Raw genomic sequence first — 24,207 nt, 5'->3', positions numbered from 1 at the left:
AATGAAAAAATAGAATCAAGAGTCTTTGGTGCTACTCCAAAAGTATCAGCAATGCCTTTCACGAGCCGACAGCGGTGAGAAGGATTAGGCCCTCAGAATCGGATCTCCTCCGTATTATGCTTGAAGAATCCAAATACAGATAGAGCAGATTCCTTCGTGGTTTCGTAGAGATATGTACGCTGTGTGTACCTAGGTTTCAGTTTGCAGGATGTCCTCGAAAAGTGCGGATTCTCGTGGCAGTGTGACAGCAATTGACTTGCCAAGTCGGGCATTGCAATTAAGGGTCGGTCGACTGGTCGAACAACCCAAATCAGAAAGAGGTGAGTTTCAGCTTCAGGCTTCACAAAATAATATAGACTGAATGATTTGAATCATGGTGCTGACTGAGCGCTTAGCGTCGCGAGCAAAAAAGTTGGGCGTCAGAATTGATGATTCCTGGATCTATCAACCGATAGTGCATCCTGGGAGCTGGACTCTGGGGTTCTGGACCAATGAGCCACGGCTAAATTAGCCTCCCGTCCGAGGAGTGGATGCCGCCAGGCTGGGTGCTGGATAAGTCGATCTGCAGCGCCCTGCACAAGGTACATACTCGAGGAATATTCTTAGGGATCCGCGCATTCCCAGCCCCAAAAAAAAGCCCTCATGCGTGCGAGGTTGCGGCGGCACGGTTGCGCGCGAGTTCGGGTCGATTCTCAATGAGGGTTAAACATTGACGGAGGACTGGATTTGAGTTTTAGGGTCAATATTTATCTAATAGAGAGGCAGCATAAAGCTAACATACCAGAGAGAATTTCTTCTTCCCAGATGCCCATCTCATAATCAACCAAGCCATGCGGCTCCATTTGGTCGCAAATTCGTATGAGTTCTCTCCCCAGAGTCTCCATGGCGTCGATTGTAAGGATACGAGATGAATGACGACCTGTCTGAAGCAGTTCTTGCGTCATGTCTATCTGCTTTTGGAACATCGCTAACCAACAGTTATTGAAATCATTCCATAATTTCAGACGATCCGAGTGGAGCATCTGGTCATCGCGAAGAATACCTGTTATGTTGGAGAGATTATTAGCCTATTATTCCGAGCAGGAGCAGCCCCACCAGGGCGAAGTTAATCTTGCATGAGGATGATAGATAGAGCGAGCCGTGTGTGCGTGGTAAGTAATAATATATGGACAACGCTAAGAGTAAAAACATACCAAGCTCCCGCGCACTAACCATGAGCCACTCGGAGATGTCAAGCAATGATCGACTAGCATCTACCAACCGGCCGGCATGGGTGTGATCGACTGTCCCTCGTAATGCTCGCTGGAATTGCCGCAACGGCTCCGTTGCAGAGGACACTTCTGACAATAATGTTTGTGGTTGCGAGTGTGATGACGGTTGTTGCTGTCCCGCAGCCCGCACGGGGGTCATGTCCGCCATGTTTGCCGAAAAGGCGTGTGTTGCGCTCGAGCGTCCAATGGGCCCCAGCTGATTATATGGGGACAGAGAAAGTCCCGTTGCCAGGTAAGTCGATGGGAGCCCAGTGCCTGACGGTTCATTGGGAGTGAAATACTGTGGAACGGCAAATTGACCGGAGAGTGAATCCAGGGCTGCAGACTGCCGTGACGGGTATGGTGGCACGACCTCGTACGGGGTTTGCGTTGGGTTCTGCTGCCCGAGGCTGTATACCAACTCGGACTCGTAGGTAGGAAAGGGTTGCTGCTGGCGTTCCTGGTGGTCACGCAACGCTGGCGTATACGGTTGCAATTCGTCCTGCAAAGCACCGCCCTGAAAAGTGTTGTCTGTGTATCCATAGTCCATGTAGGTAGCAGGCATTCGTTGTCTTCCTGCGGCCTGCGATGGGTCTCCACGTGTTGGAGGGTATCCGGCCTGTCTGAACCGATCTCCTGTACTGCTAGTACTGCTGAATGACCGAGGGGCGGAGCGACGGGACATCCCCGGTTGCGTTGCGTAATGGAATTGCTGATCATCCTGCTTCAGCCGTCGAAGATCACCATCCATGCCCTCAAACGAACCCCTACGCACTGGATCGAGGCCGAAGGACCAATGCGTCGTCGGGGAGAGTGGAGGACTCGCGTACGATTCCAGCTTGGCGGATCAACGTCTCTGGCGGGACTGTGCTTTGTTCAAGACGCAACTCACGACTATACTCTGTCCGCCTCTTTTCTCGAACAGGGCCCCAATGGTAAGTGTTACCAGGCGGACCCGTAAGCGCGCGTTAGTCTCACACTTTTGCTCTCTGCACGAGGAACCTGGCACAACCGAAAACGATCTAGATATCATATGGACTCTGTCAGTTTGGCTCACGACTAGAAGCATTCACACATACTATAGCTATACTCGCTTCTCTGCGTCTCCAATTGCTATTTGCCAGCACGAATTGAGGAGTCAGGCACAATTCCAATGCGCGACGCGGCTGGAAGTCACAAGCAACAGATCGAAGCACGAGTAGATTTCGGTGGGCGGGAAAATGTGAGTCAAAAGAGAGAGGAAGATCAGGATTAGAAAAGTCAATTCCAAAAACTTCTTAACGGCGTGTCAGTAATTCATGTCAGATGCACAATGCAGGATCTCATCAGCATGTTCCGGTATTGCAGCCCAAGAGTGGTTATTATTGGAAAACGGTGAAGGGAGGGGCAGCAAAATGTGGGAGCGAGAAGGCAAGATGTCAAGGGGAACTGAGGTCCTGCATAGACAGTACTTATACGTACTCGAGTCAAGATCTGATGGGCCAGATTATCCTCGCGCAATTATTGAAAGTCTCGGGGCGAGGCGAGGAAGAGCTGGAAGGACAAGACAATCACCCTGGCGTCACCAATCTCATGGCTCCGGCCTTCGAGACCCTCATTCGGAGTTGTCTACTTGGTGGAGAAATGCCCGCACAAGAAAAAAAAGAATACTGATTAGAAAAACTAGGAAAAAGAAAAATCAGGAACTGGCAGGAGTAAGTACGAAGAGGGCGAAAGGGGAGTACAGTGAGAAGGAGGAAGAGGAGGGCGCACGAGAAGCGACTCCAGAAGGGAAAAAGGAAGAAGGCATGACTTGGGAGTATACAGTAGACTTGTTTTGCTTTTGCGTTGCCTGTGCTCTTTCTATCATCTCTATGCGGGAAACAAAGGGACTGATCTATCCCCTTCATAATCCAATTATCATCCTGGCACCCTCACTTGTTTCTCTTGTTTCTCATTACATTGACAGTCCAAATATCTCTGAATCCGTTTGCCCTCCAGTCCTCCGAAAGCACGAGTTGGCCACGGTGAGCTGGCCACGATTGACCCCAGAGAGGGGGCTATGAGAGTCCATCCAGCTTAGGTTTGTCACGATTCTAAATAATAATAGTTGTGGCGGTGCCAAAGACGCACTACTCCCGACTAGGTTGAAAAGGATCTGCCAGAAGATCCGATAAGGTTAGTGACCAGTCCCTTGGAACCAACAAAGTCCCACACTCATCAGTTAGTGATCACACTGCTGGAGTCGGGCGTGAGGCTTGGAGCCCCTCCTGGGCTTCGAGGCTTGGGGCCATTCCAAATCTCTGGTATTGGATGATATCCTTCGCAGCCCCATTTTTCCGCTCAAAAAGCCCGCCTCAAGGTGTTCGACCCAGGTTGCTGGAATCTGACCTGTACTCCGAGGGACCCCATTCTAATCATGGACCCAACAACAAAATGTGTCATCACGTACAGATATCGACATATTCAGAAAGTGGCGAAAAAAGAAATCTCCAAGTGCCGTGAAGAGTAAGAAGGCTGGGTATTGCTTTGGTAACTTTGACAAGGGATGTGATTCAGTTCTGGGTCTTGATTGTCTGGGCGCTGCACGGGAAGAACCGCTGACATGACAGCTGCTGAGAGGATCTATCCTGGAAGATTGAACCCTGGAGCAGTGCTTGCACGTCCAGGTCGAAAATGCCTGGGTCTCCTTAAAGTACGGAAGTTAGACAAGGATTCCTGGTATTGGAGAAGGGTTCAGGACCTCAAGGGGAGTCTGTGGGAGATTTTGGCTGCGAATGTCACAGCGCTGCATGGAATTAATGCATGCGTCCCAGTCCAATAAAAAACTGTCATAGCTGCCGAGTCCGCTAGCTCTGGTTCGACCAGGAAGCACCATTTTGGTTTGTTTCCTCGAGGCTCGAGACCCTGGGGCTTCCTGGAGGGAGGCCGGGTGGACGCCAGTCCTCAAAGAGTCAAAGGTAGATCTGATTTTCCCTCCATAATCCAGATCGACCTTTTTCAGGTTTTGCGGCGTGATCAGTTGGTGCTAGATCGACGAGACCTGCTCGAGCCTAGAGTGTGTAGTGGGGATGGCAGCGGCCATGGCTGTCGATCATCACGCGCTAGAGAAGGCGCCGTCTTGGTGTGGTTTTTGGTCGCAGGAACAAAGAATAATAACACCCTGTGGAAATTTGGAATCATCAGCACTACTCTAGTTGATACTGGCGTTGTTATCAACGATATCAAGAAAGGAAAACAAGGTGGAATTGACCTCGGCCTTGTCAGAGAAACAAAGTGAGGCTAAGTCAGCCTTGCCCGGGACAATGGGATTAGCATACAAAGTGAAAGTGACTGATCTCAACCCTGGAGTATCACACGAGGTCGCTGTTTCAGTCTGATGAACTGTGTCATTGTTGCTTCAAGGTCTACTCCTTAATGATAATGGGCTTGTATGAGGTTCAGGAGTGTCACTAGCTGAGATTCAGGGCAACAGTACGGAGTACGGAGTACATTGAAGGTATACGGAGTAGATAGATTGGACACATGCGACAGAATCACTTGATTGGGTGTTCTCGTAAGTTTCTCGAACTACACAGGCCATGATACATCTCACCGATTGCGGTGGGCACTTCGACGAGCATCCCCAAGTCATTTGCCCCGATGCTACAACCTGGCTGGATCTCTGCTCTGCCTCCTCGCGATAGGTCCAGCAATACCAACCTCGTGGTCGGATGAGGTGCACAAGCTCGCCAACCCAACCAAAGCAATTCCGGCGCTGCCGTCCCTTGTACTTTGTACATCGGACAAAAAGGAGATATTCCTAATTGGCCGGGATGGACGCACAGGATCATGGAATCTGCCTCTCACGTCGCTTCAAGTGACCACTCTATTCAGTACCCAACCGAAGCTTTAGAGGAACGTGCGAGGGAGGGCATAACCTCAAAAAAGGATACCAGCGTCGAGAATGAGGCTATCTTGGGCTAACCCTATTCTTCTTGACTGGATGTTTGAGAATGTAGAGAACTAGTGATCTGAGGGTCGTGCGCTGTTCGCAAATGCATATATCCGTCCTTGCATATCCGCTGATTTTTTCTCACAACTCGACTTGGACCCTCAAGGAGTGTTCTTTTGCCTTGGGTGGTCCTTCTTTCGTTCTGCAAACTCACTGTTTTCCCTTGATCTCCAGTCGGGTCCGACCAATTTAGTCGTCGATCAAAACCCCACGCTGTGAACATCTAGTCCGAGCTTTTGACTTTACTCGGGTACTTTTACCTTTAACCCTATTTGATGCCTTGCTCTTTGAAGTCTTAGTAGAGAGGACCCCTACTCTTCTTGGGGCAAATCATCACCCAAGTACCTCTGCGGCAATCGTTAATTGAACCTATCACGGCAAATGCGGGTTGTACAAATATCTACACTATCTTCGTTTGATTCAATCAGACGGAAAAAACGCCAATATTACATGCGGATCGCCGCGAACATGCAGTGTCGTTGTTCCTAGAAACAACACCATGACATCAAATCGAGATAAAATGGCAGGAGATATGCTTTCGCCGAGCATCAAATAATACAATATGGGAATGAGAAAAACTGAAACATTTAAGAGTATAAGCATAAACTGCCCTTCTCGCAAAGGCATCTCATCGCTTAACCCAAGCAGGCATCTTACGCGCCTTCACGTGGCCAGGCTTCTTCCTCTCCACACGACGAGGATCAACAGTAACAACACCGGCTAAAGAGTAAAGAGAAAAAAAAAATTAGAATTTATGTGCAAACAACCGGAATTCATCTTTGAAAAAGAAAGAAAAAACGTACCTTTTCGCAGAATTGGCTTCAGGCCAGGCTCATGGATCAGCAACGCCCGTGCGAGCGCTAGAGTCATGGCCTCTGCTTGTCCGGTCGTACCTCCACCCCTGACTCGAGCAAATACATTGTACTTGTCGAGTCTGGATGAGCACCTCAGGGCCCAAGTCGCGCTTTCTCGGTCATGCAGTCGGGGGAACACCTCGGCCAGGGTCCTCCCATTGACCAACACCTCCCCTTCTCCTTCTACTAAATGCACCACAGCATTAGATGCCTTTCGCTTTCCTTTTCCACGGGCACGACCCAATTCGTCGAGTTTACGCGGCGCGGGCGCCTCGCCCAATGGGTTTCCGGGACGGACGAATTCTTGGAGGGCGGCGTTGACTTCTTCCGGGATCAAAGAAGGGTCAATGCAGTTCAGTCGATAAACAACCTTGAGCAGACCCATGTATTTCTTCGTCGGGACTTCTTCTCCCAGATGTTCACGGAATTGTGCAATCTTCATCCACGCCTTCCGGGGTGCCTCCCCGGAAGGTACAGTGGGCAGTGTTGCATTCTGCGCCAACAGACGCTCGAGTCGGAGTAGGTGGTCGTAAAATTTCGGGATTCCGGAAAAGTATGAGGGCGATACAGGAACGATTCGGGCAGGCATGGCTCTAAAATGTTCAAAGTCGATTTCACCAGCGGGCGGAGCCTCAGAGGATTGGACCTCCGTCGCATAACTTCGGACATTTTTCCGTTGTGTTAAAGTCGTTGATAGGGATGCTCTGGGGGAAAAGGTATGTGCATGGGCTGCGGAACGTTGGGGGAGAAGGGTTCGCAAAGCGATGGGTGAACGGATGGATTGCATGGCTTGAGCCACGCAACTGGGGGTCGACCAAGCCATGACGAGACAGTCCGGCTGCCAGATACCTCAAAATTGACTGCTGAGGTAAGAAACGTGGCGATGATGGCGCTCTGAACGGAGGATCCGGCTGCTCTTCGTAGTCTGTTGCTTGCTGTCTCTGGCTATCCTGAGGTTTTTCGATGCGTTCCCACGTGATACGCCAAAATGTTCCTCCGAGGCCGAAACTCCATCTGATTCGCACAAAATTATTTCATCCGCTGCAAAGTTTGGAGAGCCCAGATTTCGCTTTTATTCCCCTCCTCCTCTTCTTCTCTTCTCCTTTCCCCCTCCATCCGTCCCTTTCCTTCTTCATCCCTTAAAATGGCTTTCGGCAAGCTTTACGGTCTTCCTGTACGTTCACATTCTTCTCGATATCTCCTTTCCTGTCACAATTCTCTTCTTCCCCCTGAGTCAATTCTGCAGCAAGGCTAACTCTTGCCTCGACAGGACAACCCTCGCACCATCTCCATCCTCGTTGCTGCTAAGCACAACGATTTGGAGCTTGAGCTCGTCGAGACCCAGGCCAACTCTTCTTCCGAGTTCAACACATCTGCTGCTTACCGGAAGATCCAGCCTCTGGGCAAGATCCCCGCTTTCGAGGGTGCCAATGGCTTCACTCTCTCCGAGGCCATCGCCATCGCTGTCTACGGTGCGTCCACATATTTCCTTTTACCACTGAGGTCACTACCAGAGACTCCTGTATCCTTTTTCATGATGAGCAATTTCATTATTAGTTATCCCTGTCAGAACCATACTGTTGATAACGTACAACTCTGAATTTTTTTTTCCCGGTTACCCCACCTTTGGGCAAAGTGCCCTTTGACCAAGGCAACCGTCTTTTTGTGACTCGGATTCGATATCAGTTGTTTTACCTGGGTATCTCATGCTAACTGTTGCCAAGTGACCTCCCAGAACGAGAAGACTACCCTTCTTGGCAAGACCAAGCAGGATTATGCTTCCATCCTCCGCTGGCTGTCCTTTGCCAACGCTGAGCTTCTCCCCAGCTTTGGCGCTTGGTACCGCCCCCTCAAGGGTATTGATCCCTACAACAAGAAGAACGTCGAAGATGCCTCCAAGGCTGCCCTGAAGAAGCTCGGCGTCCTCAACACTCACCTCACCGCCAACACCTACCTCGTCGGCGAGCGCATCACCCTCGCTGATATCTTCACCGCCGCCCTCCTTACCCGTGCTTTCGCCACCGTCATTGACAAGAAGGTCCGCTCTGACTACCCCGCCGTTACCCGGTGGTTCCAGACCATTGTCGCTCAGCCCGCTTTCAAGGCTGTTGTTGAGAACCCCGTCCTCATCGAAGAGGCCATCAAGTACACCCCCCCTAAGAAGGAGGAGAAGCCCAAGAAGGAGGCTGCTCCTGCCGCTGCCGCCCCCGCTGAGGAGGAGAAGCCCGAGAAGAAGCCAAAGCACCCTCTTGAGGCTCTCGGTCGCCCCACTCTCGTTCTCGACGAGTGGAAGCGCCAGTACTCCAACGAGGACACCCGCTCCGTTGCCATGCCCTGGTTCTGGCAGAACTTCAACGCCGAAGAGTACTCTCTCTACAAGGTCGACTACAAGTACAATGATGAGCTCAAGCTCACCTTCATGGCCAACAACCTGATTGGTAAGTCGGCTCGTACATCTCAATATCGCCAACTCAATATACTAACACCAATTTTCAGGTGGCTTCCACGCCCGTCTTGAGGCTTCCCGCAAGTACCTCTTCGGTTGCCAGGGTGTCTACGGTGTCAACAACGCCTGTGTCATCAAGGGTGTCTTCATGGTCCGTGGCCAGGACGCTCTCCCCGCTTTCGATGTCGCCCCTGACTACGAGAGCTACGACTTCATCAAGCTCGACCCCTCCAGTGAGGCTGACCGCAAGTACGTTGAGGACATTTGGGCTTGGGACGTCCCTGTCGTCGTTGACGGCAAGGAGCTCCAGAACGCTGACGGGCACGTCTTCAAATAAACGAATTTACTAGATGCCATAGTAACTGGCTTATGATGATGATATCCAAAAACAATCATGACACTATGACATTATTTCCTTGTCATCCTATTCATAAATTATTTTTTTTCAAAAGTGTCCACCTTGATACCTGTTCTTGAGAAGAAGCATCTATATGCTCTTTTCTTCTTTCTCTCTGTTCACGGTGAATGCCCTATGTTTACGTTACCACGAAGCCATGTATTACATCGAGTCATCGGAAATGAAGAATACAAATTTACCAGGTGCCGATTTGAGACGTACAGAACCTTTATCTTAAGATCGGCGCGGAGCAAACTGTACCCAAATCTTACCAGTCTTTCTTGCACTAGCGTCGACTCTTATCAAAATGTGGCTGATAACCATCTACCAAGATATATTTCGTACCTCACCCATAGTTGACACCAAGAAGTACGAAAGCCGTGTTCAAGTCATTATGAGTGCTCTGTTCCGTAAGGTAAGCCCTACTTTCCCGTGCGCGATTTATGCCGAGGCGGTGTTGACCGAACTGGCCTGCCAAGAACAAGGGCAACCAAAGGTCGACGACTCTTTGCGTTTTTGGATCAATGTAGTTCCTAAATCGCGATATTCAAGCTGGAGCATGCAAAGACACCGTATTTACACCAATGGGTCGGGTATATCATCACCTAATTGCTATGTACATATGCTGTGCCGTTGCAATCAAAAAAAGAAAAAAGAAATTGCAAGATGCCGTACTCCAACATAAAACCTCTATAGGAGGAAAGAAACAAAGCCAGTAACAATCATCGCGAATTCAGGGACTCCTCCAGCCGGTCCAAGAGAAAGTTCTCGGACTGGACCGAGACCGGAGAGACAGACCTTTCCTTTGCCTCTGAGTGGTTCGGGTTCAAGGGTAATGAAGGCTCTTGGAACTCGATTGACTCTGCGTGTGTTGCAAGGGTCGATTGATGATCCTGGGTCTGGCTGGTTCCCTGGGCCATAACAGCTGCCTTTGCAGCAAAAATTGCGGCGGCCTGTTTCGCAGCCTTTTTCTCCCTTTTCCGAGACTTACGTTTGTCTAAACGGGCCTGTGCTGGGTCAACCTTTACGTCATGTTGCGGGTCCAGACTCGCCCCTGGCTCGAGATGTAGAGACTTGATGTCGAGATTGATGATGCCTGTGTTGGACGCCCTAGAGTCCCAGACATGAAGCATTTTGCTCACATCGTCGCACCTGGCGAGAATCTCGAGGAGCTGGAGGACTTTGGGGAAGATGTAGGATTCGTCGACGCCTGGAGCGTTGGTGAATTCGGGTATCTCAATGAGGTTATATGGTTCGCTGACGGCTTTGAGTTTACTGTCATCGATGAGAATTGTATTGGTTTGGTCCCAGCGAGCACCAGCTGATGTGGTATCATTGGATTCGGAAGCTTCGTTGCTCGGGTAAGAAGCTTGGACGTCTTTGCTGGACCAGACTGTTTCAAGTGTTTTGTAGACCTGAATTTTGCTGTTGTACTCTGATTTTGAGAGACCGAGCTTATCGCGACCCCATTCAGCAACTAGCTCTTTCCGCTTGGGCTCGGAGAAAAGCTTCCGGCAGACTGCGTCGACCGTTGGGGGCTGAGAACTCGACCATATCATGACCTTGTACTTTTCAATCAAGGTGCTTAAAAAGTCGTCTAAGCCGACTCTCCGCGAGAATGATGGCGGAAATTTGCGGGTTTTGCGGAATATCAAAGTACCATTCAAATCGAGGATTACAAGCAGAGGTTGCGGGGTCGATGTTGATGTCGGCGGTAGAGATGATTGGTGAAGGTAGTTCTCCGTTGCTGAAGGGAGTCTTGGAACAGGTCGTTTGCTGGTATGGACGGGGCCTGTTTGACTTTGAATGGGATGGACTGGAGGATTTGCGACAAGGCCAGCAGGGCTGGGCACTGGGGTGTGGTCCGGGCCAAAATTCATAGGGGCCGCCGAGGGTGGTAGGAATGGCCGCATAGGCATGTATGGGCCGCTGCCACCTGGTAAAGGAGTAAATGGAAGATTCGGTAAAGGCTGATCTAGTGGCTGCTGCTGCAGGAATTGCGACTGCATCAACTGCTCCGATATATTTGGTGTGAACAATGATTGCTGTTGTGCAAAGAGTGAGGGGTCCATGGGCATTGAGATGCCACCAAACATGGCAAATGGGTTCCAAAAGGAGTAATCAGCCAGAACATTGCCCATTGAGAACGCATTCGGGTCGTTATTCTGCGGCTGATATGACTGCGGGGGAAGATCTCTTCGCGGGGAGAGCGACCTTCCTGGTTGGCCACTGTATAACTGCGTCTGTCCATTCGATTGTTGACCAGAGCCTTGTGTCTGCTGCCACTGACGCCCTCGCCGTAAGGATTGGCCGCCATTTGCATTTTTATGCAGTGGTGCCTCGGCGCGATTGTCCCGGTATGCTACCTTTGCGTCCCAACGACCTTTATAGGGCCTCCATGGACCTTGCATACCACCTTGTTGCGAGTCCACGGCCACCCCTCCTTGAGTCTCGGGAATGGATGAACTTTTGGTCAATGATTGCTGAGGGACCACTGCAGGTGTCGCGGGTGTTGATCCATTGGGACCAGCGCGGGCGGCGCCGGGGACTTTTCTTTTGCGGGGCATCAAATGTGAAAATTGTGTTGATAGTGAGCGACACCCAGTGAGAAACTGCAAGAAGAGCTTTTTGGAAATTAGCCCTCGAATAACCATCAGCGACAAGGCAATGTACGCACCTTATCAAGCGCCCCACCCGGAGGCATGCGAACGACAAGACGGACTGCACTGCAAAGGGGTGTGAAGAGCCAAAAACGAGCGGCGCTTGAAATAACCAGGGCACAAAAACACGCGGTAAATAAAGCAAGTAAGATGCCAATAAAACAACACCAACAAACAAAAAACTGAGGAGCAGGACGAACGTCAGAGGACTGTTGTCGCGCAAAATCTAGACTATTACCACCGCCCGCCTAGAGGGGGGCAGAATCTTTTTTTTTCTCACCGCCATCATCAGGTCTCAAGCAGTTCAAACGAGGGGCCTATCTCTCTTTCTGCTTCCTATTGATATTCGCTCGAAACCACGGAGTGCAGGTAAGATGGCTATATCAGATCTTCTCAACCGCCGAGTGCGTGCCCGACCGGACGAGGAAGAAGAAGAAGTCTATTCCGATTCGTCAGTATCGGCTTCCGAAGCTCAAAGCGATGAAGAGCAGTCAGACGAATCAGGTTCAGAGGATGCAAGTGAAGGCTCAGTGGATGAAAGCGACGATGAGGTAACCTTGAGCACAGATTACCTCAACTTGCCGAACGAGTTATCTAACTTTTTTTTTCCAGTCAAGCCCCTTCGGGCTCGAATCCGACCACGAAGAAGGCGACCCAGGATCAGAAGATGATCACAATGACGACGACGTACAATCCTCCATTAACAACATATCCTTTGGCGCTCTCGCCAAAGCCCAAGCTTCGTTCGGATCCAAGAGCAAACGACGCACAAAATTGCCAAAGGAAAACGAAGCGAAAGCTTCAAGTTCACCACTCGACGACATTCGAGCCCGAATTCAAGAAGCGCGCGAGCAAAAGCGAAAGGCGTTATCATCATCATCAGTATCAAGGGAAACTACGAAATTCGAGAAATCAGCATCCAGATCATCAAAACACGCTCCTATGGTTCAGTCATCGAAATACGCCGTCTCCCGCAAACGTACCGTTGTTGAGCCGCCCAGTGCGTCCAAGACTCGCGATCCAAGGTTTGATCCGACTATCGTTGGCCGCAGAGGGGGCGCCTCGGGCCCTAGCGACGCATATGCGTTTCTGAATGATTATCGCGCTGCAGAACTCAAGGACTTGAAGGAGCAGCTTGCGAAGACGAAGGATGTGAAGAGGAGGGAGGCGCTACAGCGGGAGATTCGCTCTACGACGGATCGCTTACGGGCCATCGAGAATAATAAGCGGGAAAAGGAGATTGTGGCTGAGCATAATAAACGCGAGAAGCAGCTGATCCGGGAAGGGAAGAAGAGTACGCCGTACTTTTTGAAACAATCTGAGATCAAGAAGCAAGCGATGCTGAAGAAGTATGAGGGTATGAAGTCAAGAGATCGAGTGAAGGCTCTCGAAAGGAGGCGGAAGAAGGCTACTGCGAAGGAAAGAAAGGAGATGCCCATGGAACGTCGGGGTATGGGCGAAAGCCTTGATTTTGATCCGAGGAAACGACGGCGGTTTGATTGATTCTTCAAGAAGTTGTCAAGTATCTATTCTTGTACAAATGTATAAGTCAAGGCAGAATTAGGATTTCAGCACGAGGAATGACCACACGTTATTATTGACATTATCCAAAACTACCCGCGTCCTGTCTCGTCGCGTGATGAGATTACCCCAAATAAAAAGGTCTTGTTGACTTATCATGGTCCTAGGTGTCAACAATGAAGGAAAGTGACAATGAAAAGTAAGTGGTATCGCAACAAGGCATCATGAAAGCCATAGAATGATTGCCGAGAGATGAAGATTCGGAGAAAGGTATGGACAAGATCCTAGACAATGATAAGAAAACTCCATGAACGCCTTCTGGCTCGTGAAAAATGGCCAGAAATGGAGAACTATAGACCAAAAAAACGCATATCTTTTGACACAAACGGTATCGGAATATCGCCAAAGGGGTCCGGAGGGGGAATAAAAAAAAAAAAAAAATGGAAACCAGCGAACCTTCCTTGGGTCCATTTCATGCTGTTCATATAACAATTCATACTTTCGCGTATCCATCTCATACAAAGCACTGATGACTCGCCGGCCATATCCATGCTTTCCCAAAACACATCACAAATCATTATGTGTGCAGCAGGGCCGTGGTTTTTTTGGGCATACAACGTGCACTAAAGCACAGAAATGACGCAAAAAGTTTTGACGCCGTTAGGAATGGAATAGATCCCAAGCACGTGAGCAGAGAGACAGGAACTCTTCCTTCTTTCTCCGCTGCGTTTCCGGTGAATCACGACCCGCCCCAAAAGGTCCGTAAGCAGTGCCAGCACCGTGCCCCAAGGCCGGGTTAGGCCGATAATGAGGCTCCGGACCGTGTCCCAGTGGCGGACTACCATTATCCTGCTCATATTCGCTTCTGGGACGACGACGCGCGGTTCCTTCAGCTGCAAACTGCCCAAAATGGTGAGGCGTATGTGCGCTTGCTGCTGCTGGCGCCGTCTCGAGATGTGGCATAGCTGACTTTGGGGGATTGTTGGCGGCACGCGGAGATGGCGGGGTGGGTGGTTGGTGACCGCCATAGTGCACGATACGCGGCAAAAGGTCCTCACGTCCACCTGACATTTCTTGAACCGCCTCCTCCGCGGAGCGGTACTCGCGAGGTCGATTTGACTGCTGTGCGTTCCCCGGGATCCTAGGGGACGGTAGAGGCGGCAGATTGTTTGGCTGAGTGGAGGCAGTCGCAGATGCACCTTGGTAATACGTTGGCCCGCGATTTGCCTCTCGGTCCCGGGATGCTGTCAGAGTTTCTGAATTGAATACATCTGAGAGCGGCGGGAGACGATTGCTGGTTTGTGTGGCAGGTACATGGTGTATATGAGAAGTAGCGCCAAGTGTAGGGCTTTGGTTTACGATGTGGCGTGTCAGCGGCTGTGGCTGATGTCGGCCTGTGAATGTTTGGTGAAGCGGCGCAGACTGGATCACACGCTCGTTTGCGAATTGTGCCGCCGACGGGGGTACGATGGACAGTCCCGGGGGAGGTCGCCGTTTCGAAGATGAACTGCTGGCCTTTGGAAGATTGAAGATTGTTGATTCGGATGGTTTTATGCCGTCTGGGCCGTCGTCCTTGGCGGATTTTTGAAGTCGTGACTCGATGATATGTCTCTGCTGGTCTCGAACTGAAAGGCTCCTTTGTAATTGTTCCCGCATTATCGGGTCGTGGGTCTGAAAGCCAGGAGATAAGCAGGCAATCCCCACGTCTTGCATACTAACATCGCGAGCTGTCATAGGGCCACCTGGTGCGCGGGCCGATAATCTGTCAGATGTTGGAAGACTAGTGGAGAGATCTAATTTTCGCGGACGAGGTCGGGTATGAGGCTGCATTCCGGGAGAGGATGGCGGCTCTTTCTTCACGATCACTTTCGGAGGGTTACCTCCCCTGGGTAATGTATATAAGTCTTGATTCTCTAGCGAAAGGGGGACAGTCCGTATGGTGTACTTACGAAGGAGATGTGACTTTCTTTCCCGCGGGAGAGCTCTTAGAGGATGATCCATCGCGGGGACGCGGCGGTGTTGAACTAGACTGATTGCTGGAGCTTGCTGGTGCCAGCCTTTTCGGACTTGGGTCTGTCATATTCATGCGCGGAGATGGAAGAGGCGCAGGAGCAGGCGCAACGACGGTAGACATTATCAATAGTCGTCGCAGCGAAAGATGGCACGGCCAAAAGAAAGAAAGTGAGCGAACAAAGGAGGATAAGATAGTATTAATATCCTCCAGGGTACGGTGTGGCTGAAACCGAGAGAAGGGCGGTGCAGCAAGGCTAAATTGAACGTCACTGCGGACGATCGATGAGAACCACAGGAACTCCCCGCTCTGCCGGTGTCTTATACAGTCTTTGTGCAGATCAAACAAAGTTCGCGCATCAGATGGGCGGTGCCCTCCTGGGCCTGCTGCGGACGAGCGTTATAACTTCACTTGAGTGCGAAGCTGGAGAAAGGGAGGGCGAGGCCGAACCCAACAAAAGGCGCGGAATCGGAAAGGTCGTCGGCGGTGGAGGCGGCTAAGGAACGTCTGTCTCCGTGAGGGCCTTGAGGAAGACACTGAAGCTAGCGAAGGGAAGCTTGGGCGGCCGTCAACGACACCCCAAGCAACGAGCGGCGACAACAAAGTCTGATGAGAGAGGATGCAGGGTGGCAGGGCCACAGAGAAGCCAATACCAATTCGGACGTGACCGGGGGCTTATCAAATGGTTGGGTCGAAAGGCGGGCAAGGAATGGTTCGATAGCTGCTTTGCCTGCTTTGAGGGGGGGGGAAAGGAACAGGCGGGCGGTTAAAGCTGGTCGGCGGCAGTGTGACGGCGATGAGAGGTCGCTCTCGACGGGGTCTGGCCTAGAACCTCTCGAACGAACGCAGGCGGCCAAAAGGGGAGCAAAGAAAAAGAAAAGAAAGAGAAGGGCGAGAGAAGTGAGGGAAAAAGGCAGCTCGCGGGTTGAAGAGAGGGAGGAGAAGAGGAAAGCGAGCCGACATAGATTCAAGGAGAGCAGTCTGATAAGAGAAGGTGCTATTATTATTGTGAGGAAGAAGGATCTTAATTTCAACAAGAATAATAATCAACCTGAAGAGACGGCGAGCGCGGGTCAATCAAGTCATTTCATTAAATTGGGCTGAAACAGAGCCACCAACTGCGAACTGCTCAGGAGTTCTCATGCAGCCAGTTCCTGACTTGACTCTGCCTCTGGGTGGAGAGTCACGCACGGTGATTGGCCCTTGCTGAGACATGGTTTGTTTCTGTGCGGATGATGTGACACTTTTGTGACAAATGGCCCTCCTTGGGATATAACTCAGGACCTCTCTGCTCAGGTCTGAAGGATAATGGAAGTATAAATCTGGACCGAGGCGCTACACTCCAAGATCGGGTGACTTGTAGAATTGTGAATTTTCCCAAGCAACTTTTCCTCTGCGCAGGCAGTGTCCCTGAACGTTTGTAGATGTGAAGGGACAAAACTACGAGTAGCCCCATCCAGATCATGGATCGATCCAGCCTATGAAGATCCTGGCGCTGGGCGCTTGGGGCACGCTCCGTATGGAGACCACCACGGGCATCTCGATGAGTCGACTCAACCTTTCAGAGTCTGTTCCAGTCAGCTGAATCCCGGTTTCTCCTTGTCTTTCTTGACACTTCGAGGGCTGTTTTAATTGAGATTCAAGTCTTCTCGCACAAAAGGAATACGAATGCTATTTGGCGCAGACACTCGGACACAACAACATGGTGGATGTTTCAACCGCGCATCCTGAATCCACTGGTTTGGCGCCGGTGGAAACATCCATGAATCAATAGTCTCGGGTTCCATCGCCTGTCACACATTTATAGTCACTTCCCCTCCATCTCCTCTCGCCTGTCTGAGTAGTCTGAATTTATTGACCTGGTTGTGCAATTGTTTCTTGAGTTTCTTTTTCTTGTGAATATCCGAATCGACGTCTCACATTCCCTCCACGTTCTGCAGCTTCCGCTTCAGACAGGCGCGGAGAAGATGAGGTGAGATTCTAGTTGGCCAAATCGAAAATGCGACCGGCTCAACATAGTATCACATACCTTGCCTTGTGCTCTGGTGAGCAGAGCCGAGTCACTCACCTGGGCAATTTCTATACCTCCCGCTTTTAGGATAGAGGACCGTGCTGGCCCTCCACGAGACAGAGCGAACTTCGGAGATCAGCTCTGACAACACAGTTGATCTCCGCTCCTGATTGTTGATCCTGAGGGGTCCAAGACTCCAAGCTGGACCATCGAGCTTGCCGACCAGACTCTTGCATCATATTGCTCTTTAGCTTGACCCCGGCCGCTGTCCCGCTGTACGGGAAGCTTTCGCGGCGAAGATCACTACGCAGGTTTAACTTATCGGTATACATGCGGCCGAAGCTGACCAAGTCACAGATGGTTTTTGTCGCAGCCTGAAGCCGACCAAGTCACAGGTGTCTTGGTATACTTCCTACTAAGCCATATATAGACCATGCGGGTAGCTCTCCCGTGTTTCTCCGCCTTTTCCTTCTCGAAACCACCTGGCCTGCCCAATGTGAAGTATATGTACCAGCAAGATAGCTGTCACTCCTCTCACCAACCAGCTGGCAACACAACAGCACTTGGCCATGCACTGCACTGACTTATCAATCTAGCACCAGCTCACCGCAGAATTAGCTACCGGTGGGCCACACCTTAGATGGGCTTGCAGTTTTTGGACTGCTTCAGTGCTTCATCTCTGTGGTCGGACCCCTCTCATACAAAGATTGATTCCCTATCCCTGTTGTCACCGCATGCGCCAATGCTGACACCTACCCTTCCCCGTGCCTTGGACGGGATGAAGCTTCCTATGAATGTTCCCGAATCATGGTTTACATGAAGCGTTACCTATTAGAGTACTATATCTGGTGAAAAGCGAGCTAGTAGAGCCTCGCTTACCCACGAGTTACTACTCAAAACACGAGGGTACGTAGGTGTGTAAGAGTATGATGTGACCATGTAGAGTACGGCACTTTATGGCCCAAATGTCAACCCTGGAGAGTTCATGTTGACTCATTGTATGAACAAGTACATAATACGCCCACTCATCGACGAGTCTCAGTAATATGCCTCGGCCGCAGAGTGGCTATACCGAATGCAATCCACACACACGAAATATGAAGTGAATTACAACCTACCACTCAGCGAGTTTGAAGTGTCCTTGACTTGATGGATCGTCAACTACTATGCCGGCCTCGTGGAGCAATGCTTAACAGTACTACAGCAGCTTCATCGGGGCCTGAGGCATGAATCCAAGGCGGTCTGCTTATCGATAACCTTAGCATTTTTTCTTGCCGAATTTCATCCAGACACTAGACACTGGACAGCGCGCTTCTCCCTGGACTCTGATATTTTAATCGATCTTTTTGCACTTGTTACGCAACCGTTGAATACCGTCGCCAGTTACAGTGAGGGAATCACACCAAAACCACCAGACCATCACTCTATCTGCTCAAGCACCCGCCAATCCACGAACCGATTACCATCTTCAGCAAGGCACCACCTATAACGCTTCCCCTCTAAACCAAAGCAAAATGCCTTCCTCCGTGCACTCGCAAGACAACGACCAATCTATGGTTGATGTCCAACCTCAGCACCAAGAACATGTTGAGCAGGAGGAAGAGGAGGATGTCATTGAGCTCGAGGAGAAACGGATCATTGTTGTACGTACTGTTGTCTCGCAGCAAAGCGGGAGGAAATTGACAAGACATCCATAAATAGCTACCCGGTGCCTCAGATACAGCCGCCTCGTTCCAGTTTGAAGGTGAAGGACACACGTTAGGCAATGCGCTGCGTTATGCGATCATGAAGAAGTACGCTCTTCCTTTTCTTTGTTCGGTTTCTAGATTGCAAAGCAAGGGTCTAGTGGAAGGGGACGGGATTGCTAACGTTGTATCCTTCTACAGCCCCGACGTCGAGTTCTGCGGATACACCATCCCCCACCCTTCAGAGTCAAAGATGAACCTTCGAATCCAGACTTACGGTTCGTCATTCCCTGCGGTGATACGGATGATCAATTATGTGTCAAGCCAAGAACCAAGAAGACATAAACTGACCTGTCACCACGCTCCCAGATACAACGACGGCAGTGGAAGCGCTAGAGAAAGGCCTAGACACACTGATGGACCTATGCGACGTTGTTACAGACAAGTTTACGGCTGCGCGCGATGGGTTTAATGCGTCGCAAATGGAGTCATGATTGAGACTATTTGAGCTAAACTCCACTTTTGAACTTCTATTACCCTATGTTTCTGCTTCTATTTCTATATTCGAATGCGGCGTCTGTCTAGAAAAAGTTCCATTTCATTCTTGATATCTGTATTTTGGCGACTTGATAGATCTGCATGCGCAAAACAGGCGCTCTTTAAGAACTTTTGGTTATGAATGTATAGAATGTATCTGAGGAGCCACTACTACATGTATTCGCGAGCAGACCTGTAAGGAACATTTCAACCGCATGAAGAAAGACGGTACTTATTCTGACAGCCTTAATATATACACAACACCCTCTATCAGCGTCGCTACGAGGCGGGGAACCCAATCGAAATTTCAATGCTAAGGTTATAAAAAAAACAAGAGATTTAGGTGGGAAAAAAAGAAACAATCAATTGCGGCCCTCCAAGAAGCCCGATATGAAGTTCGGAGGTAGTCGGGCACCGGGATCTTCCTCTGGCCGGAAGTACTTCATCACATGCGACAGCTGCTTCCAGTAGTTGAGGGTTTCCTATTTTCAAGAAAGAGGCTGGGTTAGCCGGGGGGCTTATAAGTATACACCCCTGCCGATAGGCTATGTCTGTCGGACCGCAGGCGGGCGGGCGTGTAAGAACGTAAAATGACTAACCTGGAACTCGGAGTGGCTTTGGAACAGCAGCACATCGACGACGTTTAGTTGGTTGACGTAGCGGTGCTTCTCGAATTCCTGGCGGATCTTTGTGCGGATGGCAGAGACGGGGAGGTTCAAAGAGTACATAGTTTGGATTTCGGGAGACTATAGTTCGCGAAGCGATGGTGAAACGGTCAGTCTTCCGCCATCCCTGGAGACAATAACACGGTATAATATGTTCCTGATAGCTCGGCGACTGCGGTATACGAATGGGATGGCATCACACCACAACCACAAACAACCACTGCATCCAGCTATGCAGGCTATGCCAGGACAATATCGGGGGTACTAACAGCTCGGAGCCAGTCTCTATAAGACCGAATAACACGCTTCTTTGCATCACCCCAGTTGACGGCTATATAGAGGTGTAACAGGTCAGCAATGAATTCCAGCCATTGACGTCGCGGCAATTTCAAAGAGCTCGTCGGACGCTTCCGGAAAAGGGATTTCGAGGGGAACAGGCATACAGGAGCGGGTGCGCTGCGCAAGGTATGTGGGATTGATGGTCATCTTGAAGAGATACCGTGGTTCGTGTACTCCAATGGCACACTGCGGAGAGGGGGGGGAAGAACAGACGTTGCGAGGGGGACAAGATAGAGGTCGAGGTTTGCTGGGCCCTGCTTGGATTAGCGGCGACGAGCGCCAAGCAGTGTGGAGCCGTTACTGAATCTACCGCCTACTTTTTTTATTTCGGAGATCCAAATTATTTTGCGGATGAGGTTTGCGACAGCCTTCTTTTCTCCAGTATCGAGACCAGACATTTTTGCGATACTTCTGATATCATATCCTGGGCGGCTTCGATATTACGCAGCTGAAAACCATAACCTCGACCTCACCACCCTCTACGATCGACAGAGTCCCGCAAAAACATCCCACCGCAAAATGGCGCCAACAAAAGGCCCAGCCAAGGGCAAATCGTCCACCAAAGGCGACTCGAAAAATAAAAAGGTACTCGGCGCAAAAGTCAACAAGAAGAATGTGAAGCGACCACCGCCGAAAGAAGTAAAAACCAAGGCTCGCACTGAGAAAAGTCAACTCAAGAAGACGAAAAAGAGGGAGTACACAGAGGCGGAGTTGGACCTTCCCAAATTGAACATGATTACCCCCGTCGGAGTTGTGAATCCCAAAGGGAAGAAGAAGGGCAAGACGTTCTGTGATGATCCGGTATGTTTGCCGTCTGATAGTCAACGATGTTTTGTGCTAATCTTTGGTTTAGGAGGCGATGATGACAATTTTTGCCATGGTTAATGCGGAGAAAGAGGGACAGATCGAGTCTAAGATTATGAAGGCCCGGCAACTAGAGGAGATTCGTGAGGCGAAGAGGAAGGAGGCGGAGGCCCGACAGTCGGAGAAGAAATCCAAGCTGGTATGAACTCACTGCTTGATCAGCCGCTTGTAGATGGCAATGCTAACGGCGTTGATGAATAGGAGGATGTCAAGGAGTCGATTCGGCAAAAGCGCAAGGGAAACGGCACCAATACTGAAGAAAAAAAGTCGAAGGATACCGCAAAGGCAGACGACTCCGGGTCAAAATCGAAATCAGGTGGAAAGAGGAAAAGCGTCGCGTTCGCTTAACCGGTTATTGGCAAAAAGTAATTCCCTGTATAGCAGTATTTAGAGGAGTCGCTGGCGTTTCTATGGGTCTATCTATATATTTCGAAGCATGGCATGAATGACAATCATTATGATCATCGTCAAAGAGCAAGCGAGCGGCCAATAGTAGGACATTCGCCAACGTCCATGAATGTCCTCTTATTCTATGATGGGCAACGCAAGTTTGCGCCGCATCGGGCTGAAATCCGCCGCCCTGGATTCAGTACCACTGGGCTTTTGACGTGTAGGAGACTTTCCATGCACAAGTTCCGGCTTTTCAACCACCGGAGGGACTTCAGAATCAACCTCCTTGGCCATCATGTTCAGAAAGTTGGTCACCTAGTATGCATGATCAGTGTATTGAATTGGCTTAAAAAGGGCGAATGACTTACCGGCTTGACAAACCACCGGTCACCCCCAAACTCGAACCAGCCAAGATGGCCACCCCACGATGTTGTCATCATAACTCCATAAGGTGTTTGGCCGATCTCTTGAAAGGGGAGTGCTTTGACGTTGGCAATCTGCAGCGGTTTAGTACACGGCGCAGGAAATCCTAGAATCTATCCAACTTACCGGATCATCCTCAGCCTGCACCACGAAGAAAGGGATTCGGATCCCGAAGAGCGAATCAGTAGAGGTAGCGTCACGATAGTAGGCACCTTCTGTCGGATATCCCCATAAAGCACATTGCAAAGCCCTAAGCATTATGAGTCACAACACAATTACCGAAGAAGATTATACCCACCTGTCGAATTCATGCAAGTAAGTAATGCTTCTGACTTCTTCCGCATTGACTTTGGGGTTCTTGATAACCTCATCGGCGTGCCTGCAGAGAATTAGATCATAATTGCGAATGGCTTGTAAAGAGAGTTGCATACTGCTCAAAAAGCTTCTTCATGCTGGATCCCATCACTTTGCTATACACTTCCAGACCCATATAGGTGCTTTGCAAAGCTACTGAACTAATCTCTAGATTCCAAGGGCTCGCACAGATTACAGCCGCTTTAAGCTGGCAGGCGTCTCCCTCTTCACCCAGATACTACAAAGGTTAGGCCAGAAATTGCTGACAATGAAAATGATTCATGGACTCACGTTGGTAAGGATATTCGCACCCAGAGAGAAACCGATGCCATATAGAGGTCGGTTCGGGAAAGCCGCTCGCAGCCACTTTACAGCTTGACGAACATCCCAAGTAGCCCGAGCATTGTACAGTACACCGGTAGAGATTTTGGTTTGTGCACAGCCTCTAGAGTTGACAACACAAGCTTCCCACTCTCGGTCAACTATGAGAGGATAAAGTACATGGCGCAGGTAAAGTTCATGCGAACCACCACTCAGACCGTGGAGGACCACAAGCATAGGCTTGCTGTCGTCTGAGGGCAAAGCGGCGAATTCATCCTCTGAGAGCATCGCTGTCCGCTCCGGCAGTCCCGAGGGAAGAGTATACTTTCTCTCCTCGTCAGTTGCTTGGGGGTTCGTGGGCGCTTCATATGGATCCACCACGAAATCGACGGCAAACTGCCCCTGATACTTGGCGCTGTCGGCCTCAAAGATGCGACGCTTGTAGTAGACGGGCACCTTGTCAAACTTTACTGCCGTCCAGCAAGTCTGCAAATGGCCGTTGAAAAGAAATGGATTGAGATCACATCGTGCTGGTGTAGCTGCACGGCAGAGCTCCGCTAATGTGGTCTGTTCCTTGGCGCCAGTCTTGCCGGTTTGTTTGGTGAGGACAAGATTGTTCTCTTTTGCGTGGAAGAACGATATACGTCCACCGGGGCGCGCCCACGAAATGAGTCCCATTGCGATCAACAGAACCAGAAGTAGCGATGCAGGCAATGGCAATGGGCTAGAAAGATCGAACCGGAGCAAGGCAGCCGAGGTAGCAGTAGCCATGGGCAAAAGCTTCACAACAAGTCTATCAACTTGGGCATTAGCTACTTTATATGTCTGGCAAGAAGCAAATGAGGGCGTACCTGAAAACCCGTCTGGAGTCCCACTGGGCTTCTATAGTTGGGTTCCGTGAAGTTTGTGCAGTGGCGGAACCAAACCCGATCTTTCGGCGAGACGTCTGCGCCAGCCACTGCTATGCCAAGACCAAACCACGAAGCAATCAAGGGAAGCTCAAACAAAATCCTGGATGAGCACCTTAATGAGTATTGTCCTTAGAAGCAAGAGAGCTGTTGTCTAGGTCTTTATTTTTTATGTTGTACATATAGCAAACAGGCGAACCATTTTATGCCTGAGGCGCTAATATATACTCTGTTACAATGTTTTCTTGAAGGACAGTACTAGTTTGAGTTTTTCGACGGGATATGCCGCCCGAGGTCCCTGGGGTGGAGCGAGGCGCGCAAATGTTCCTTGAGGCTTGTGAAACGTGTTTGATCGATGCTGATACTCCCGTCAGGATCATACGGCTCCCACTCCGCATCATAGAGTAGATACTAACCAGATTACGCACTTTTCTCTAGTGAAATATGATAGTAGTTCGAAAATAACTGGCTTCATAGTAAATGGATGCTGGATAATAACTAATCTCTTCTGCCAGAAAATATGATGACATAAGCACGATCTTATCTTGAGCTTATCGCAAGGCTGCTGTCGATCAACTGACAGAGCTTGTCACTTGAC

The 24,207-nt window shown here is 50.2% G+C and overlaps 11 protein-coding genes across 11 annotated transcripts; 5 read left to right on the top strand and 6 right to left on the bottom strand.

The window, feature by feature from the left end:
- Window positions 1-640: 640 nt before the first annotated feature.
- BJX68DRAFT_269522 (uncharacterized protein) lies at window positions 641-2,001 on the bottom strand (the record flags this gene model as incomplete). The annotated part of the gene is made up of 3 exons (XM_071046373.1): window positions 641-720; window positions 782-1,042; window positions 1,194-2,001. 3 exons carry the CDS (start codon window positions 1,999-2,001, stop codon window positions 641-643), a joined length of 1,149 nt encoding a protein of 382 aa, XP_070896212.1.
- BJX68DRAFT_242723 (uncharacterized protein) lies at window positions 1,887-3,466 on the top strand. The gene is made up of 3 exons (XM_071041031.1): window positions 1,887-2,272; window positions 2,330-2,555; window positions 2,712-3,466. The coding sequence occupies exons 2-3, from the start codon at window positions 2,549-2,551 to the stop codon at window positions 3,293-3,295; spliced, it is 591 nt and encodes a 196-aa protein (XP_070896211.1). The 5' UTR covers window positions 1,887-2,272; window positions 2,330-2,548; the 3' UTR covers window positions 3,296-3,466.
- Window positions 3,467-5,505: 2,039 nt separating this feature from the next.
- On the bottom strand, window positions 5,506-7,043 carry BJX68DRAFT_146770 (mitochondrial 37S ribosomal protein uS9m). Its single transcript, XM_071036592.1, has 2 exons — window positions 6,027-7,043; window positions 5,506-5,943 (listed from the first exon to the last, which is right to left on the bottom strand). The coding sequence occupies exons 1-2, from the start codon at window positions 6,898-6,900 to the stop codon at window positions 5,852-5,854; spliced, it is 966 nt and encodes a 321-aa protein (XP_070896210.1). The 5' UTR covers window positions 6,901-7,043; the 3' UTR covers window positions 5,506-5,851.
- Window positions 7,044-7,135: 92 nt separating this feature from the next.
- On the top strand, window positions 7,136-9,272 carry BJX68DRAFT_242718 (putative translation elongation factor eEF-1 subunit gamma). Its single transcript, XM_071041030.1, has 4 exons — window positions 7,136-7,251; window positions 7,348-7,549; window positions 7,802-8,515; window positions 8,574-9,272. The coding sequence occupies exons 1-4, from the start codon at window positions 7,222-7,224 to the stop codon at window positions 8,858-8,860; spliced, it is 1,233 nt and encodes a 410-aa protein (XP_070896209.1). The 5' UTR covers window positions 7,136-7,221; the 3' UTR covers window positions 8,861-9,272.
- BJX68DRAFT_242716 (NIF domain protein) lies at window positions 9,250-11,813 on the bottom strand. Its single transcript, XM_071041029.1, has 2 exons — window positions 11,598-11,813; window positions 9,250-11,544 (listed from the first exon to the last, which is right to left on the bottom strand). The coding sequence occupies exons 1-2, from the start codon at window positions 11,622-11,624 to the stop codon at window positions 9,643-9,645; spliced, it is 1,929 nt and encodes a 642-aa protein (XP_070896208.1). The 5' UTR covers window positions 11,625-11,813; the 3' UTR covers window positions 9,250-9,642.
- On the top strand, window positions 11,765-13,238 carry rrp36 (putative pre-rRNA processing protein). Its single transcript, XM_071036590.1, has 2 exons — window positions 11,765-12,131; window positions 12,193-13,238. The coding sequence occupies exons 1-2, from the start codon at window positions 11,955-11,957 to the stop codon at window positions 13,081-13,083; spliced, it is 1,068 nt and encodes a 355-aa protein (XP_070896207.1). The 5' UTR covers window positions 11,765-11,954; the 3' UTR covers window positions 13,084-13,238.
- A 152-nt stretch (window positions 13,239-13,390) lies between these two features.
- On the bottom strand, window positions 13,391-15,444 carry BJX68DRAFT_146746 (uncharacterized protein). The gene is made up of 2 exons (XM_071036591.1): window positions 15,051-15,444; window positions 13,391-14,986 (listed from the first exon to the last, which is right to left on the bottom strand). Exons 1-2 carry the CDS (start codon window positions 15,233-15,235, stop codon window positions 13,762-13,764), a joined length of 1,410 nt encoding a protein of 469 aa, XP_070896206.1. The 5' UTR covers window positions 15,236-15,444; the 3' UTR covers window positions 13,391-13,761.
- Window positions 15,445-18,416: 2,972 nt separating this feature from the next.
- On the top strand, window positions 18,417-19,966 carry BJX68DRAFT_242708 (DNA-directed RNA polymerase core subunit RPC19). Its single transcript, XM_071041028.1, has 4 exons — window positions 18,417-18,766; window positions 18,825-18,916; window positions 19,010-19,086; window positions 19,178-19,966. Exons 1-4 carry the CDS (start codon window positions 18,638-18,640, stop codon window positions 19,300-19,302), a joined length of 423 nt encoding a protein of 140 aa, XP_070896205.1. The 5' UTR covers window positions 18,417-18,637; the 3' UTR covers window positions 19,303-19,966.
- BJX68DRAFT_146672 (putative NADH-ubiquinone oxidoreductase B14 subunit) lies at window positions 19,500-20,589 on the bottom strand. The gene is made up of 4 exons (XM_071036589.1): window positions 20,454-20,589; window positions 20,280-20,341; window positions 19,945-20,091; window positions 19,500-19,827 (listed from the first exon to the last, which is right to left on the bottom strand). Exons 1-4 carry the CDS (start codon window positions 20,494-20,496, stop codon window positions 19,708-19,710), a joined length of 372 nt encoding a protein of 123 aa, XP_070896204.1. The 5' UTR covers window positions 20,497-20,589; the 3' UTR covers window positions 19,500-19,707.
- A 279-nt stretch (window positions 20,590-20,868) lies between these two features.
- loc1 lies at window positions 20,869-21,561 on the top strand (the record flags this gene model as incomplete). The annotated part of the gene is made up of 3 exons (XM_071046372.1): window positions 20,869-21,150; window positions 21,203-21,352; window positions 21,415-21,561. 3 exons carry the CDS (start codon window positions 20,869-20,871, stop codon window positions 21,559-21,561), a joined length of 579 nt encoding a protein of 192 aa, XP_070896203.1.
- A 177-nt stretch (window positions 21,562-21,738) lies between these two features.
- BJX68DRAFT_257034 (putative hydrolase, alpha/beta fold family) lies at window positions 21,739-23,379 on the bottom strand (the record flags this gene model as incomplete). Its single annotated transcript, XM_071043277.1, has 6 exons — window positions 21,739-21,918; window positions 21,972-22,100; window positions 22,153-22,276; window positions 22,325-22,405; window positions 22,458-22,618; window positions 22,672-23,379. 6 exons carry the CDS (start codon window positions 23,377-23,379, stop codon window positions 21,739-21,741), a joined length of 1,383 nt encoding a protein of 460 aa, XP_070896202.1.
- Window positions 23,380-24,207: the final 828 nt, after the last annotated feature.

This window comes from Aspergillus pseudodeflectus (genome assembly GCF_044049435.1).
Source record: "Aspergillus pseudodeflectus strain CBS 756.74 chromosome Unknown BJX68scaffold_40, whole genome shotgun sequence".
Classification (NCBI taxonomy): Eukaryota; Fungi; Ascomycota; class Eurotiomycetes; order Eurotiales; family Aspergillaceae; genus Aspergillus; species Aspergillus pseudodeflectus.
The sequence above is the reverse complement of the archived record's forward strand: the minus strand, read 5'-3'. Positions and strand labels throughout refer to the sequence as shown.

Coding starts and splice junctions, on each gene's coding strand:
- BJX68DRAFT_146672 (XM_071036589.1), bottom strand. CDS start 20,496: ATGACCATCAATCCCACATACCTTGCGCAGCGCACCCGCTCCT. Junction 20,342..20,453: donor TGCGCAGCGCACCCGCTCCT/GTATGCCTGTTC, acceptor ACCTCTATATAG/CCGTCAACTGGGGTGATGCA. Junction 20,092..20,279: donor ATAGAGACTGGCTCCGAGCT/GTTAGTACCCCC, acceptor CGCGAACTATAG/TCTCCCGAAATCCAAACTAT.
- BJX68DRAFT_146746 (XM_071036591.1), bottom strand. CDS start 15,235: ATGTCTACCGTCGTTGCGCCTGCTCCTGCGCCTCTTCCATCTCCGCGC. Junction 14,987..15,050: donor AAGAAAGTCACATCTCCTTC/GTAAGTACACCA, acceptor TACATTACCCAG/GGGAGGTAACCCTCCGAAAG.
- BJX68DRAFT_146770 (XM_071036592.1), bottom strand. CDS start 6,900: ATGGCTTGGTCGACCCCCAGTTGCGTGGCTCAAGCCATGCAATCCATC. Junction 5,944..6,026: donor GAAGCCAATTCTGCGAAAAG/GTACGTTTTTTC, acceptor TTTACTCTTTAG/CCGGTGTTGTTACTGTTGAT.
- BJX68DRAFT_242718 (XM_071041030.1), top strand. CDS start 7,222: ATGGCTTTCGGCAAGCTTTACGGTCTTCCT. Junction 7,252..7,347: donor GCAAGCTTTACGGTCTTCCT/GTACGTTCACAT, acceptor TTGCCTCGACAG/GACAACCCTCGCACCATCTC. Junction 8,516..8,573: donor CATGGCCAACAACCTGATTG/GTAAGTCGGCTC, acceptor ACCAATTTTCAG/GTGGCTTCCACGCCCGTCTT.
- BJX68DRAFT_242716 (XM_071041029.1), bottom strand. CDS start 11,624: ATGCCTCCGGGTGGGGCGCTTGATAAG. Junction 11,545..11,597: donor CGGGTGGGGCGCTTGATAAG/GTGCGTACATTG, acceptor ATTTCCAAAAAG/CTCTTCTTGCAGTTTCTCAC.
- BJX68DRAFT_242708 (XM_071041028.1), top strand. CDS start 18,638: ATGCCTTCCTCCGTGCACTCGCAAGACAACGACCAATCTATGGTTGAT. Junction 18,917..19,009: donor CGTTATGCGATCATGAAGAA/GTACGCTCTTCC, acceptor ATCCTTCTACAG/CCCCGACGTCGAGTTCTGCG. Junction 19,087..19,177: donor CCTTCGAATCCAGACTTACG/GTTCGTCATTCC, acceptor CCACGCTCCCAG/ATACAACGACGGCAGTGGAA.
- rrp36 (XM_071036590.1), top strand. CDS start 11,955: ATGGCTATATCAGATCTTCTCAACCGCCGAGTGCGTGCCCGACCGGAC. Junction 12,132..12,192: donor TGGATGAAAGCGACGATGAG/GTAACCTTGAGC, acceptor TTTTTTTTCCAG/TCAAGCCCCTTCGGGCTCGA.